Source organism: Corylus avellana, chromosome 6 (genome assembly GCF_965113065.1).
Source record: "Corylus avellana chromosome 6, dhCorAvel1.hap1.2, whole genome shotgun sequence".
NCBI lineage: Eukaryota > Viridiplantae > Streptophyta > Magnoliopsida > Fagales > Betulaceae > Corylus > Corylus avellana.
In genome coordinates, this window is record NC_142495.1 from 27,306,025 (window position 1) to 27,321,244 (window position 15,220).

The 15,220-nt window shown below is 37.9% G+C and overlaps 2 protein-coding genes across 3 annotated transcripts; both read right to left on the bottom strand.

Moving 5' to 3' along the window:
- Nucleotides 1–1,614: 1,614 nt before the first annotated feature.
- On the bottom strand, nt 1,615–9,058 carry LOC132186260 (uncharacterized). 2 transcript variants are annotated; one of them, XM_059600145.2, is made up of 9 exons: nt 8,947–9,058; nt 6,776–8,342; nt 6,376–6,602; nt 5,904–6,236; nt 4,489–4,735; nt 3,947–4,075; nt 3,655–3,870; nt 3,357–3,480; nt 1,615–2,156 (listed from the first exon to the last, which is right to left on the bottom strand). In XM_059600145.2, the coding sequence occupies exons 2-9, from the start codon at nt 8,324–8,326 to the stop codon at nt 1,918–1,920; spliced, it is 3,066 nt and encodes a 1,021-aa protein (XP_059456128.2). In that variant the 5' UTR covers nt 8,327–8,342; nt 8,947–9,058; the 3' UTR covers nt 1,615–1,917. The 2 variants fall into 2 exon arrangements, with proteins under 2 accessions (XP_059456128.2, XP_059456129.2); XM_059600146.2 differs by having other exon boundaries at nt 6,776–8,412.
- A 1,553-nt stretch (nt 9,059–10,611) lies between these two features.
- On the bottom strand, nt 10,612–15,124 carry LOC132186741 (ras-related protein RABE1c). Its single transcript, XM_059600768.2, has 8 exons — nt 14,713–15,124; nt 13,320–13,392; nt 12,694–12,794; nt 12,177–12,242; nt 11,791–11,888; nt 11,417–11,479; nt 11,237–11,329; nt 10,612–11,063 (listed from the first exon to the last, which is right to left on the bottom strand). The coding sequence occupies exons 1-8, from the start codon at nt 14,783–14,785 to the stop codon at nt 10,980–10,982; spliced, it is 651 nt and encodes a 216-aa protein (XP_059456751.1). The 5' UTR covers nt 14,786–15,124; the 3' UTR covers nt 10,612–10,979.
- Nucleotides 15,125–15,220: the final 96 nt, after the last annotated feature.

Genomic DNA, 15,220 nt, shown 5'->3' on the forward strand with positions numbered 1-15,220 from the left:
ATTACTATTTGATTAAAATTCAATAATAATCAATCACAGGTCCAATGACGATTTTAGAAGCTACATTACTTTTAGAGTGACACAAGAGAAACACAAGAGTAACTTCTAGTACAACTCTCTCCATGGTTCATGGACAGCCTTTCAATATATATATTAACATAGGGGCATAATTGTAATTTAAAATACTTAATTAATATGTATAAGTTATAACATGAGTTTTTTTTTTTTTTTTAAATTGAACGAGGGAAAATGGTTATAAGAGATGGTCATTTTCATTCTTGATCCGAATGGAAGAAAGAATAGAGAACCCGTAGGAATGTTTCAAAAAACATGATGTTGACTTGTTAAATATGAGATGACGTTAGCCGATACAATTTGAAAGGGGATGACATAGTGATTTGTCCATGTGGCGTCATGATCGTTTTCTTTTTGGATAAAAATTGGATGGAAGTAGCTAAGAATTTGATAAACTTACAAAATTTGGGTAGTAAAACTGTCATTTTAAAAAACCCAGCTAGCACTTCGATAAAACTGCAAAACCACTTGCAGAGAATTAAAATGGTATTTAACTTAAAAGAAATTAAAATTAAAAAAAAAAAAAAAAGAGAAAGAAATGCAACTAAATTTTGAATTTCTCACTCCGTATGTAGCAGTTAAGAGCATGGTATTCAAGCGTATCTCTCAGGCCGTCGGGTTGCTCCATTCGATGATGTTGGGTAATGGATTGGTCACAGAAAGCCGAACAAACCTCCAGACCCGTTGTAACATACAAGTCCATTAAAGAGACAGGTTCAGGCCAAGAAGTAGCCAACCCACCAAAGGTACAATCGCCCTTCGCCAAGTGAAGGAAGCCCACGTTTACTAATGAACGTGAAATATTCTCAGCATCCAAGCAAAGTCTCACGTTCACCAGAACATAGTCCAACCGTCAACACCAAACCGAGCCACATGTGCCCAAAAATAAATTAGGAGCCCACATCCAAGGAAAGCATGGCCGAGCCATCCACTAACACATTACACGATCTCATGATCGTGGAGTAACTCACAACCCACGATCCACTTTGACAACATTGCGCACAATGAATCCTCGGGAACGTGGGGCCGAGAATCGAGGGATATCAACCGTTACTTGATGCCTATAAAAGAGAAGCTCTAACCCAATACTCGGATAATCACTCTCAAACTCTCAAGCTATTCTTGCTCACTTACTCTCCTTTCAAATCACCTACTAATTTAGACATCAGAGCTATCTTCCGCCAACACATCCCGGCAGCTCTTATCCTAAATTTTCCTCTTTTGCAGATCAACAACTCCTTGGATTCTGTTCAAAGTCACTCATTGGAAAACATTTTACAACACGCAAGCATGAAACCAACTCCTCAGCATCTTGATCTAAAACTGCATGGAGCAATCTAGGACACAACATGACAACACCAGCTTTCAAGGATGTTAAAGTAGACATCCTTGAAATGGGTTTATTATTATCAGCTAATTAAAATGCCATCTTCAGACAAAGCGTCAACCGGAAGACTGCTGCTTTACATTGCTGACAGCCTCACACTAGGAAAAAAACATACGCAAAACCAACAATAGATTCGCAGAAGCATTCGCCAATGAAAAAACTGATATATCGATCACCATATTGTAGAAAAATGGTATTCCAAAGCCTCCTAGTAATAAGGATAATGCAGCTTCCAGGTTGTTATTATTACAATTCTGAACAATTTTCTTTGCTATCACATTAGGAGTATACTCTTAGATGCAGTTCAACTGGTGTGAAATGCCCTCGTCCCTTGGCTGAAGGGAATGGTGAAACTGTAACACGCTTAAAGAAAAGGTCAATCTTCGGGGAGACTAGTAGAGGTAAACCCTTAAATGTGTAAATTTTCTTCTCACAAAATCATTTTCGGAAAGAACTTAAAAAGGATAGTTTATTGGTTCACGCTGCACGGCTTTCTGCGCAAGCTCGGTCTGTTCCTTGACGTGAACCTGATAGAAACCAGTCGCTGTGGCTGCAGATGGAGCACGGCCAATGTACTTGATGTCCTCTACAGAACCTCTGCCCAGTGCTTTCATGGCAGTGTAAAGGCGGGGTGCAATGTAGCTATATCCACCCATGTTCATTGGCTCTTCCTGGCACCAAACAATCTCCGCATCTAACAGATCAAAGAAGAATTAAGTCAGAGCCTCATGCTGTCAACAGAACTTGAAAGAACTTGAATTGGTCAAACACCAATAAAATTTAGGGATAAATGCAAAATCGCACATATTTGCAATTAGCTCCTTCTTGTAAGCAAAAGACACGAATAGGTCCATGCACCAAACTTTCACCCAATTTTTTTATGGAAACCGTCAAATATCACGTCAGCATCAATCATACTGTGATTTTTATACATAACATCCTACATGAACCACCCCAACCCCCACCCCCTAATGGCCAAAGTTGGTGGCGATCATTACTGAACCACCCCCAATAGTCATGGAGGTGGTTTAGCCAACCTCCAGATATGCTCAAAGGGGGTGATTTCGGCCACCCTTGAGGGTGGTTTAGCCAACCTCCATTTGGCCTAGGCGGTGGTTCGACATTTTTTTTCCTTCTATTTTTTCTTTTTAATTTTATATTTATACTTTTTTTTTTCTTTTTATATTTTATAATTTTGTATTGTGACATATGTTACAACAAGATTGGTGCTGATGCAGAATTTGACGGTTTCCATCAAAAATTTGAATGGAAGTTGGGTGCAAGACTTGATTGTGTTTTTTGCTTACTACAAGGAGCCCTCAGCCAATTTTTATGCCATTGGGAACTAATTGTGAATGTGCAACCAAATAACTAATTTTGTATTTATCCGTAAAATTCAATCTCCAACAAGATTGTGTCCTGTTGAACGGTGCGTGCACTTTAGGATTGCACCCATTAAAATTCACCATTATTTTAGCTATGTATTCAATAATTACTTGGTTCTTTCACCGGTTCAAAAGATTAAATGGATAATGGATTAATCAAGCATCATCCCAGATGATCCTGTATGCCCATCTCTCTCTCTCTCTCTCTCTCTCTCTCTCTCTCTATATATATATATATATTTTGATAAATCTGTATGCCCATCTATATTCATATTTCTCCATGGGGAAACAGTAATGCACAGTGGATTTAGTGCCTACCCCTAATATGAATAAAAGAAACTGGGTAACCAATGTCAGATTTAAGTTTTGGCACTCGAGAACTAAATCCAAACTTTACAATAATAGAAGTGACACATGGCTGGTAAGTCAAGAGGGATGGGGGGTTGATGAGCTAATCCTTTTTAAACATAATAGATGTTTTTTTTTTGTTGCAAGTTCAAAATACATACTTGGATATCGCTTCAGCTCCCGCTGGATGAGGTCATATGGGAAGGGGCAAAGCTGTTCCACCCTACATATTGCAACATCCTTAGCATCCACCTTTTTCCGCTCTTCATCAAGCTCGTAATAAACCTGCAAGAAACAAGTTTGCAATAAGGTCGATCTGGTATTTACTGCAAAACCAAAACATCTGAAATCACAACCCCCCAAGTAGGATATAAAAGAAATACTGAAGTAATATAACCTTAAGGACCCTGTGTATTTAATAAAAGAATCAAGGAAAAAAAAATAAGTCAGAAGTGTGACCTTTCCAGAGCAAAGGACCAGCCGTCTAATACCCTCCTCGAGGTCTGAGTGGTCATTCTGGTCCTTTATAAGGCGCTTAAATCTTGTCCCCTGTTTGTCAAAACCTGGGTGGCCTTGGACATCATCAAACTCAGACAAATTGGATTTGCAGTCCTTGTGACGAAGCAAGTTTTTAGGAGCCATCACAACGAGTGGCTTACGGAATTCCCTGTGTATCTGGGGAATGAAACAGAAAATCATGGAAAGAAAAAATCAATCTGAAAAGTTATCCATAATCCTTAGATGCACTTACTTGACGCCGCAAGACATGGAAGTAATTAGCAGGAGTTGTGACATTGACAACCTGCCAATTGCATTCCTGAATTTGTGTCCGAAGAGTGGGATCCATCTCAGGGATAACATAAGGATTGTCGTCACTCATCTAGCATAAAATTTAACAGTAAATAAAAGCTCAGAAATATGATGGATAATATTGACTATGATAAATCATGGGGATCTAAGAGAGCGGGGAAGGGCAACGGGGAGGAGGGGGGGAAGAGTAAAATTAAAGGTTGTTCTCAACCAAGCCAGAGAATCTGCAGCACAAAAGGTGGAGAATCAAGGGCTGTTTAAGATAATTGATAACATATATAATTAGCTTTAGAGTTCCTTCACTGTAGCTATACGTACAGTCTCCTCTCAACTCCATCACAAGCACAGACTAATAAAGTGAACATACACGTGTGTATGCACGTGTGAGAGAGAGAGAGAAGGAAAAGCAATGTAGAATGAAATAACAGAAAAGCACTCCATTAGTATACATAAATAACAGCATTAATTCTTTGGAAGGAGTACCTGAAGAAAACGCTCCAACCGTGCACTAGAATGTTCAGGACCCTGCCCATCATAACCATGAGGAAGCAGCAAAACTAGCCCAGTTTGACGAAGCCACTTGGACTCCCCACTGCTCAAAAACTGATCAAATATAACTTGAGCCCCATTAGAAAAATCGCCAAATTGAGCTTCCCATATTACCAACGAGTTCGGATTTTCCATAGAGTAACCTAACTCAAAGCCAAGAACCCCAAACTCTGAAAGAGAACTGCACAAAACATATGCTGCTCATGTGAGTGACAAATTAAAAAGCCAACAGCCAAGAACCCCAAACGAGTTTGAATTATTCAGTGTGCTTGAAGTTATATGGATTTTAGCGGCCGTTTTACGTTTCAGCCAACAGCTGTCCTGTAGTATGGAAATTTGGGAAGAAGAAGTATATACTATCTCACGGACTATATCTATGTACAATCTCTATCAGCATAGAAGAGCACTTAGAAAAATCACAAAGGATTTAATTGTTCAAAATAGGGTATCTAAGGAATCATATAATCTAATTTCATCACTTTCTTTCTAACCATAGGCTCCATTTGTTTCGCCATAAAACAAATCATATAATCAAATCGTTTTCAATTGAAAATATTTTACGAAAAAAATATTGATTTTCCGATGTTTGGCTGATACAGTAAATCAATCAAAAGAGATAAAAGAACTTCTCACATTCAATTAGGAAAAGAGTAATGCTTCATACTCAACTCTCATCCCACTCTTATCCCATTGGCCTGAGCTAATGTGGCAATGTCCATCAGTCTTTATTAGACAAGAAAAAAATCCAAGGGCTAATGGGCATCAGCCCAGTAGGATAAGAGTGCCATGGGAGTTGAGTATTTAGAATTACTTTTAAAAAAATAATATATCGAGAGTTGCAGTAACAAGCAAGCATGAAATATAAAGTCTCACACAGTAAATTATTCAACCTTAAAAGTTAACAATAACACAAGACCATTATATATTATTGACGTTATTTTTTATTCTGGTAAGGGGAAACAAACTGAAACTGCATCTGCAGATGGAAAAATCCAATAGCATCCCTATCACACACAATACTTGGACATACATTCCTACATAAGGTAAGTAATCCAAGATGCATGCTGGAATAGCCACATATCAGGGCTGTCATAGCCTAAACAAGAAATTATAATACATAATTAATCAATTACATGAAAAGTTTTTTTACAGCAAAAGGAAAGCGGTAGAGCAATCGCATAATGTATTATTAATATTTTGCAAAGAGTTAGCATCATAACACCATAAAGCCAATATACAGCAGTACTTGGCAGTAAACATAAATGAAAACAAATATAAAGATACTGTTAGACATAAAGGCTAATATAGTTATGAATTACTTACAAAAGAAGAAAGTTGCCACAGGTTACCTGTTGCTAACAGTAAACAGCTCCTCATTTTGGTTCATGATAACATGGTCTAGTGGGCAATACTTCTCCCCCGTTTCCTGATCATGAACTACTGCATGGCGATGACTAAATGTACCTCTTTCAACATCCTGACCACTCAATCGAACATGGTTACCTTCTACTAGCAATGTAGCAAAAGCAAGTGCTTCTGCAACTGCCCAGTCAATGCCTTCACCTGTTTCAATCATTTGAGCACGTTGGTCATAGACCTTCTTCACTGCTCTGTGAGGCTTAAAGTTTTCTGGAAAGACTGTGATTGCTTTGCCAACATTCTTTAAAATGTCTGGTTTTACACTGTATATCAACAAAGCAATTTCATTATAAATACATTTATTCATACATACATATACATAGTCAGAGACAGCCAACTTGCAATGGAAATTGAAACCCTCTCTCCCCCCACCCCCCCTTCCAAACAGAAAACAAGACATACCCAGTGTTTCGGATACGTGAAAGCTGTTCGGGTGATTTGAAGCCAGACCAGTGAGATGCAAGCCAGTCCCTTTTTTTGGGAACATAATCTTTGCTGGCCAAGAATTCTTCATTGAGGATTGTATTGACCTTATTCTGTATCTTATCAATTTCTTCCTTATTCACCTGCCCGGATTCTAGAAGTTTGTTTTGATAGATCTCAAGAGCTGATGGGTGATTACGGATAACCTGTTAGCACTCAACCAACTGAGAAATTTATTGACTTAACTAAAGGGCGGCAGTACAAGAAATTTTAGGATAATCATGGCAAAATAAAAAAGAAAAGATAAAAAATTCTATGACTGTAACTCACATCAAACAAGAATAACAAAACATCAGAAAACAGAAGAGAAAGGGCTAACCTTGTACATTTTGGGCTGTGTGAAGGATGGCTCATCAATCTCATTGTGACCAAAACGGCGATAACACACCAAATCAACCACAACATCTGAATGGAAAGTCTGGCGCCACTCAGCTGCAAGCTCACAAACATGAGCAACTGCCTCCATATCATCAGCATTTACATGGAATATTGGGGCATTCAAGGCTTTGGCAACATCAGTGCAATACTGTGAAGATCTGCCTGCCCTCGGATCAGTTGTAAAGGCAACTTGGTTGTTCACCACTATGTGTATAGTGCCACCAGTAGAGTAGTTTGGAAGAGCACTAAGATGTAGGGTCTCATATACTACACCTTGCCCAGCAAAGCTACCATCTCCGTGAATCAAAATGCCCATATTCTTGGTCCTGTCCATATCATTTGAGTAATATTGCTTTGCTCTAGTTTTTCCAACAACAACTGGGTCCACAGCTTCCAAGTGACTTGGATTTGCAACCAAAGACAAATGTATTCTCTTTCCACCTCTAGTTGGTCGATCATAAGAAGTTCCTAGGTGATACTTGACATCACCAGTTCCTGTATAAAGCCCAACTTCATCCACAGGCTTTGTGCCACCACTAAACTCACTAAAAATCTGACGCAGTGGCTTCCTAACCACATTACCCAACACATTCAATCTTCCTCTGTGAGGCATTCCAATAACTATGCTCTCAACCCCAAGATCTGCTGCCCTATCAAACATCTCCTTCATGCCCGGAATCAGAGTCTCCCCACCTTCAAGCCCAAACCTCTTTGCTGTTGTCCACTTAGTAGCCAAAAAGTTTTCAAACTGTGTACTCCATATCAGCCTATCAAGAATTACCTCCCGGCGCTGCCGATTGTATTGCATCGGTGTTGGGGTTTCAATCTTCTCTCTTAACCAATTACATTTATCACGATTTGCAATGTGCATGTACTCATACCCAATGCTCCCACAGTAAGCCTGCTCAAGCCGGGTCAATATGGATCTAAGGGTATGCACAGGTCGGTTCTCAGACAAAAACCCAGACATCCTCCACACACCCAAAAAGAATTCTCTATCAAGATCAGCTTCAGTGAATCCATAAAGAGCAGGGTCCAATTCTTCAGGGATTTCTCGTTCTTCCAAACCCAAAGGATCCAACTTGGCTTTCATGTGACCATTAACCTGGTAGGACCTCACAAGCAACAGCAACCGCATACTCTCTTGAATTGTTTGGCCTGAAATTCCAGGGGACGTGGCAGCCTGACCCACAAAATTTCTAAAGAAATTGTCCCACGACTCATCCACACTACTCGGGTCAGCTTCCCAAGCCCTTTGAAGCTCCTCCAAGTAGACGCTGCTTGTCCCATCTAGGAAGCTGTCAGTTAGCCTAGAGAGGGGTACAGGACGAGGGACAGGTGCGGCTTGAGCCTTCGATCTAAAAACAGTGGTGTGAAAATACCGATTCTGTGAGGGGAGGATTCGTGCTCTTGCTGCATATGATCCACCCTGAGATAGATTTCTCCTAATAGCAAGCTTTGCTACACCAGACCCAGCTCTAAACCAACCCATCACTATCGATGCAAAACTATCCACAAAAACAACGGCCCACTAAGTTTCTCAAAGTTCAAAGATGAACATCTAAATGTTCTCTAGCGCTAAAAAAAAACTAATTAACAAATGAAAATGAAATAAAATAAAATAAATAAATGAATAGGACGTTTCTAATATTATAAACTCCCAATATATATGCAAAGGTATATCTATATACATACATATATATTCTTAAAAAAATATTTCCAAAATAAATGATATAATCATAAGAAAACAAAAGAGCAACAATTGAATTTCAGGAGATCAAAGTTACATACAGTAATGAAAATGAGATCACATAGAACATTAAAATTAAATGCAAAAATAACCGATCAATATGAAACAAGAAGTTTAAAAGTCGGTTTGATTTTCTCAAAAAAAGAACAATAACACAAACACAAAAATTAACAGTTTCAGCAAATTCCAATCGACATTCAAATTGCATACATGCAAAAATCCAAGAGACAGAGAGAGAAACAGAGATTCTCCAGCTGAACAGCTACAAGTACAACTATCCCTAAGAGTTTCAGCAAAAAAAAAAAAATTAAACGGAATAGACGATATAAAAGAGGCAGATTGTGAAGAAGGAAAATGAGTACCTGAAAGTGCGCGCGGACGCGAGAGAGAGAAACCCTAACGCTTTGAAGCGACGGTGAAGACTCTGTCTGAGCCCAACGTTGAGGCTCTTTATTCGTTTCTTCCCATTTATTCTCGAATTTGAGAGATTTTACATCACCACTTTCTTTTTTTATGGGATTTTTTTTTTTTTTTTTTTTTGAATTTATAATTCTGAATCGGTGGGCCCGGTTTGACTTTTTAATAATGCCTAAAAATTAGTATTTTTATCATATCATAAACCCCAAAAAAAAATTATAATTGTTTATATAAATAATAAGAATAATTGTTTTACTTATTCTTTTAATAACTTCGGATATTTGCTTTTACTTATTCTTATAATTGTTTTGAAAACTCAATGCAATAATGCACTCTTCAAAGCAATTACTTAAGATCCTTTTTTCCTATGGCAGAAACCACAAGTGACACTGATCCAATTACAAATAAAGGTGCTTGTGGACCAATTTTTGTCAAAACATTATGAGGATCATAAGAAATACAAGCCTTTAAGGCAAGAAGAAAATATTGATCTTTTGTTTTTTTTTTAGCAATAAGGTTGGAGGAGGAGACCAATTGTGGCTATTATAGCTAGGCGTAACCATAGTAGCACCAACCTGTGGAAGACTGCACAGGAGGGACTTAGACGACGAAAACTGCAAGCGCAGTCTCAAGACTAGCTGACCTATTACTTAACCGACTGCCCCACCAGGGCATCAATGAGAACCAAGATGGTTTATATTAATCAGACACGAGAATTCTCCATTGTGGATATTTGAACCTACACCCTAGTACTTACCTATCTACTTGAAAATTTTCTTGTGGGAACAAGGATAGAGTCAAGAAGAGACCGAGAAGGGCATGCCCATACGTTCCTGCTTTGTCGACAATAAAAGCCCAAAAAAAAAAAAAAAACATTTTGGATGAGAAAATTATGGTTTTGGTCCTTTTGGAGCCCCTGCGTCAAGCAAAAGGCCTGGCAAGATTGAACATAGATTTCAGAATTTCTTGTTTGGACCAGCTAATGAAATTGAATTTGTATTATTTTTTGCTTACAATGTCCAAGTGTTACGTGTGAGATGACGTGTACCTATGTTACATGAGAAGGTTTGACCAGAAGTTTGAAAAATCCAGCACTACAACAATGACTGGGACAGGCTAGCCAAAGCAGAGCTTGCTGCTTTCAGATGGCTTTTGAAAAAGTCACAGGTATTTAAGAAGCAAACATTGAACTTCGTAAAGAAAATCAACCTATTTTTTAATCTTCAGAACCATCCAATTTTGAAGAACATTATTGTGACGAGAGTTGTATCTATCTAGGTAGAGTTATGGAGGCATGGACTATTGGATTATATGTTCTGCAAGAATATTTTCCCTTGGCTTGATGTTAAATTTATTGATAAATGTTAACCAAAAAATACTTAACAGGGTAAAGTTCTGAGGACTAGAATAAAGATTCAGCCACTGAAACAATACTTTTTTATTTGGCTTAACAGGTCCATTTTTTAAAATAGAATTAACACAAAACCAAGAAACATACATAGATCACTTCTCAGGCCAATACTAATACCAACCTCGTAAACAATAAAAGGAACAAAGTTTTTTCTCCAAATTGAGTCGGAGGAAAACAATCACAGAGACAAGATGCGAAATGTAAAAGCATTGATGCAAAGCTTTCACCCTTTTATATTATTTCTGAAAACATATATAAGTTGGAGCACCTAAGCATTTTCTAGTAAGAGCAAAGTTGGTGCTGAATATCTATCTACACCAATACAAGTTAAATAAGTCGATGATCTCAAGCCCCAAAATGGGATCCAGAATGAAAAAGGAAAGAAAGACAGAATGGCTTTACTATTATATTAATTCAACTTCACTGAAAAAAATACTGACTTTAACACACTAAGGCTGGAACTACAGAAAAGTAACAGGAGCAGATACATGCAACCTGCACAAAGTCATCAGAATTGCTTATTAGCCCAAATGAGTGCCACTATGAGAACATTCCCACGTTCTCCATTTACGAGCCACAGCAAGTTGACTTTTGTGCAGCTTGACCACCACTGTCTGTCTGGTCTGGTTTGTTAATCTTGAGCGTTTGAGGCTGAAAGCACAAAGCAATGAGTCCGTTAAAATTTGAGAAAAAGAATAAGCTAGGATTCCCATGTCTGATGGCCCAAATCTATTGCTTTTTAAAAGGAGAAAAAGAATGGATCACATAGAAAGTCAAAAAGAAGTTGGAAAAGACAAAACAAAGGAAGAAAAAAAAGCACACACCTCAACCCTGGAATCAGTTTCTGCAAGCCTATGCTTAATATCCCTCCCTATTGAAAAGAAAACCTCCTCCACATTCATATTTGTCTTTGCACTCTGCAGAACATATTCTTATGGTATAAGCAGAACAGAAAGACTGGTTTTAAAACGTAGATTACATCTTGACACCATGTTGCCACTTACAGTTTCAAAGAACTTGATGCCATACTCATCAGCAAGAGCTTGACCCTTAGAGGTAGGCACAGCCTAGGAAAAGTAAGAGAATTTCCTTTATAGTTAATGATATAGAACACATGGGCATGCACACAAATACAGAGAGGGATAAAGAGAATGAGGAAAGGATCATATACTAGCCCAGTCAGCAGCTTTTCAGGCTACAGGGTCGCATATTCATCCACAATTCACCCTTCTCTCATACTTTTAGGGTGGTTGCATTTTAGTCAATAGAGTGTATCATTTATGCAAGCAGGAGCATGTTCCATCAATGAACTCAGAATCCAGCCCACCAGGTGAAAAGGCAACATTTGCTGCGAGTTGATTAATCACAAAACACCTACCCTTTTGCTTTCATCCATGTCAGCCTTGTTTCCCACCAGGATCTTGTTAACGTTGTCAGATGCATGTTGCTCAATGTTGCGAATCCAGTTCCTAATATCTGAACAGAAAGAAAAGATAGCTCCATAAAGAATTGAAAGAGATATAGTATTAATATCAAAGGCACAACAAGAAGAAGAAAAAAAAAAACCACAACTAAAACTATAAATGAAAATTATACAAATACCAATTTTAAAAGATGGCAACAAAAAGTGAAATAATACGTACATATCATAGTACAATATCCAACAAGAATGGCTGACCAAGCCACCAAAGTATGAAGACTATAAACTAATGGGCATTGCTATGCACAAAATCCAAATCAGACTAAGACAAAAAGAGAGATTACTGTTGAATGATGACTCATCAGTAACATCATACACCAGCAAAATACCCATGGCTCCTCGGTAGTAAGCTGCAAAAGAGCACAAAATATATAAGAAAACTCCTCTACCATCTAAATATAATACAAGATGCAAGTCAGGTAAAAATGATATTGAAAATGAACCACCTTACAAGTCGATATTGGACCTCCCATTTAATATGCCAGCAAGCACAGATGTCTGGGAACCAGCTATATGGTGGGACTTCATCAAAAGGTCCAATATGAACCAGATGGTATCATAACCATCTAAGCTATTATATTTGTGTTCATGCTTTCAGAAGAAATCATTTTCTTGATTCTCTAAATGAAAGGGTCAACGGCTAGGTGAGTTTACAATGCCAAAGCTTGAACATGGACAATGACAATACAGCATCTTATCCAAGGAAACACTAACTTCCAAATAAGGAGGAAACAAACTACAAAACACAATCTACCCACATAGACATCGAAGAGGTAACTAGTGAAAACCCAAAAGACAAACCTGTAGTGATAGTTCGAAACCGCTCCTGACCAGCTGTGTCCCAGATTTGCAATTTAATTCGTTTGCCATCAAGCTCAATGGTTCTTATCTTAAAATCAATGCTGTCGAGAAAAATATAATATTAAAATCAGAAATATTAAGAAACATATAATGGAGCTTCTGAATTTTTCAGCTCAAACAAGCCCCTATTCTTCCCAAAAGAATACATGCATACATCCATTTTTTTATTGGTAAAAAACACACACCCAATGGTTTTTGAACCCATGACCATGCCCTCCATCTTGTGCTTACAAATGGAGGAGGAGGTGCCCTTTGAGCTAGAGCTCATGGGCAAAATCTATGCATGCATACATAAATACATGTGCACTTAGATAGCTATGAGCATGACGGTGACTGAGTGATTATATACCATCTGAATGTTGACTTCATTCTATACCAGCATATAAATAGGACGAAAACAAAGGCCAATAATCACTCAATTTCCTAAATTTTTGCCCCATAACTCACATAATGAGGCCCCACAATTAATTATCCCTAATCCTCATCTTGACATCCACGTTTGCGTGATGCAAATCAACTAAAACATTTCAAGATATAAAAATTCCATAGTTTCTAAGGATACAAACCCAATGGTGGTAATAAAACTGGTTGTGAAGGAACCATCAGAAAAGCGCAAAAGCAAACAACTCTTGCCCACACCTGCAGAGATTTGATAAGAATGTCAAATAACCAGGAACAAAAACTCAACTATAACCTAGCATGTTATTTTGCCCACTTTTTAGGAATTTAAAGCACTTAGTTTTAGCATATAATTCAAGTGTCCATGTCCTGCTTAAAAAGGAGGCATTAAGATCAGAGATCCCGTCCCTAAATTTAAATACTAGCTACAATGCTCTGTGCAGATATGGCAGGTAACGCCAACGAAAAAATGCCTAGAATGGTAGAATGTCATGTAACATGAACTAACTCAAATACGCATGATAAAAATGAATGATATTTTTCAAGACTTTGTGCCCCATTTATTGTGTCAACAACCAAAAGACAATCCAGGAAACTCAACCAAGTAACAAAAAGAAAACCAAAAGGAATTAAAAAAGAGAAGGCCTTTGCATGATTTCGGAATTTAAAAAGAAGAGAACGGGACAACAAATAAACCTCAAGATTTTAACATAATCATTACCCGTCGGCAATGAAAAATAGGCAGATCCAAACAAACACGGGGTTCAACACTGTTTTCTATTATGCAGTACAACCTATTACAAACACTGAGGTAACAAACTTGTAGTGTGCCTAAGATTTCCACCATGTCTCAATTTTTATTTTTATGTTCCTCTATTTGACTTTAGTGGGGCTTCCTGTGTACTAGGCTGCGCTCTCTGTGATTTTCAATAAATTACTTATTTATAAAAAATTATAAAATAAAATTAAAAAAAAAAAAAAAAACTTGTATGTTACTCATCATATATCACTTTCTGCTATACTACTAAAGAGAGATGTCCATACCATGTCTATAACTCACACACACCCCTTTACAAACCATAAACATTCTATTTCGAGTAAACCCATAAAAATTAAGCCCCACATATTACCAAACCTTGCCTCCTATTTCGGTTCCAGACAAATTATTGTTGTAACCAGGTTCAATACAGAATGCTTCTCACTCAGTTTATTCATAAGCCAAAAACAACAGTACAGATGAAGCACATAGGAAAATATAGCACAAAGCTGGACAAAACCAAGAATCAACAACCTAAAGAGAAAACGTGAAAATTCCCATAAAATTTACAGCCATCAAATTGAACCCAACAACCTAAAAACAATCAAATAGCATCCGAGATCACATACCCATTCGTTCACAAACCAAATAGAATACAGAAATGCACCCATAATAAAGAAAAACAACCAAAATAAAATAAAACAAAAGATCAAAAAGTTCACAACTTTTCGATTCTACATGTTCATTTCCTCCATTTTTTAAGCCAACCAAGAAGAAGAAGAAGAAAGCGAAGAAAAACAAACCGCTGTCACCAATAAGGAGAAGCTTGATGAGGTAATCGTAATCGGCACGAGCCCTGACTGGTGGTGCAGCCATCGATTTATCAGCAACCTCAAACAACCACAAAATCGATCACTCTGTCTCTCTCTCTCTAACTCTCTCAGCAACAAACCGAATATATATATTACGTGTATACAATCGCAGAAGCCGGAGTGTAAGAAATCGGGATTGGAAAGAGAGAGATAGAGACACAGGGGAGAATGCCTTGGCGCTGGTTACCAAGTAGTCGGCGACATATTCAGAGACGACCCAATCGTCTTTGGTTTCTGAGTTGTGGGTCTCTCGCTTTCTCTGTTTCTCTCTCCGCGTACAACTTGTGGGTGCTGAACTGTTCTTCGACGAGGAGTGGACTCGGGTCCTTTCTTTCTTGTGGATGCACTCCATCACTTCCCTGCCACATTGCACATCTACTTGACAATCAAAACGTCTAATAAATATCTCACAAAATTGATAACAACTCTAATTAGCTAT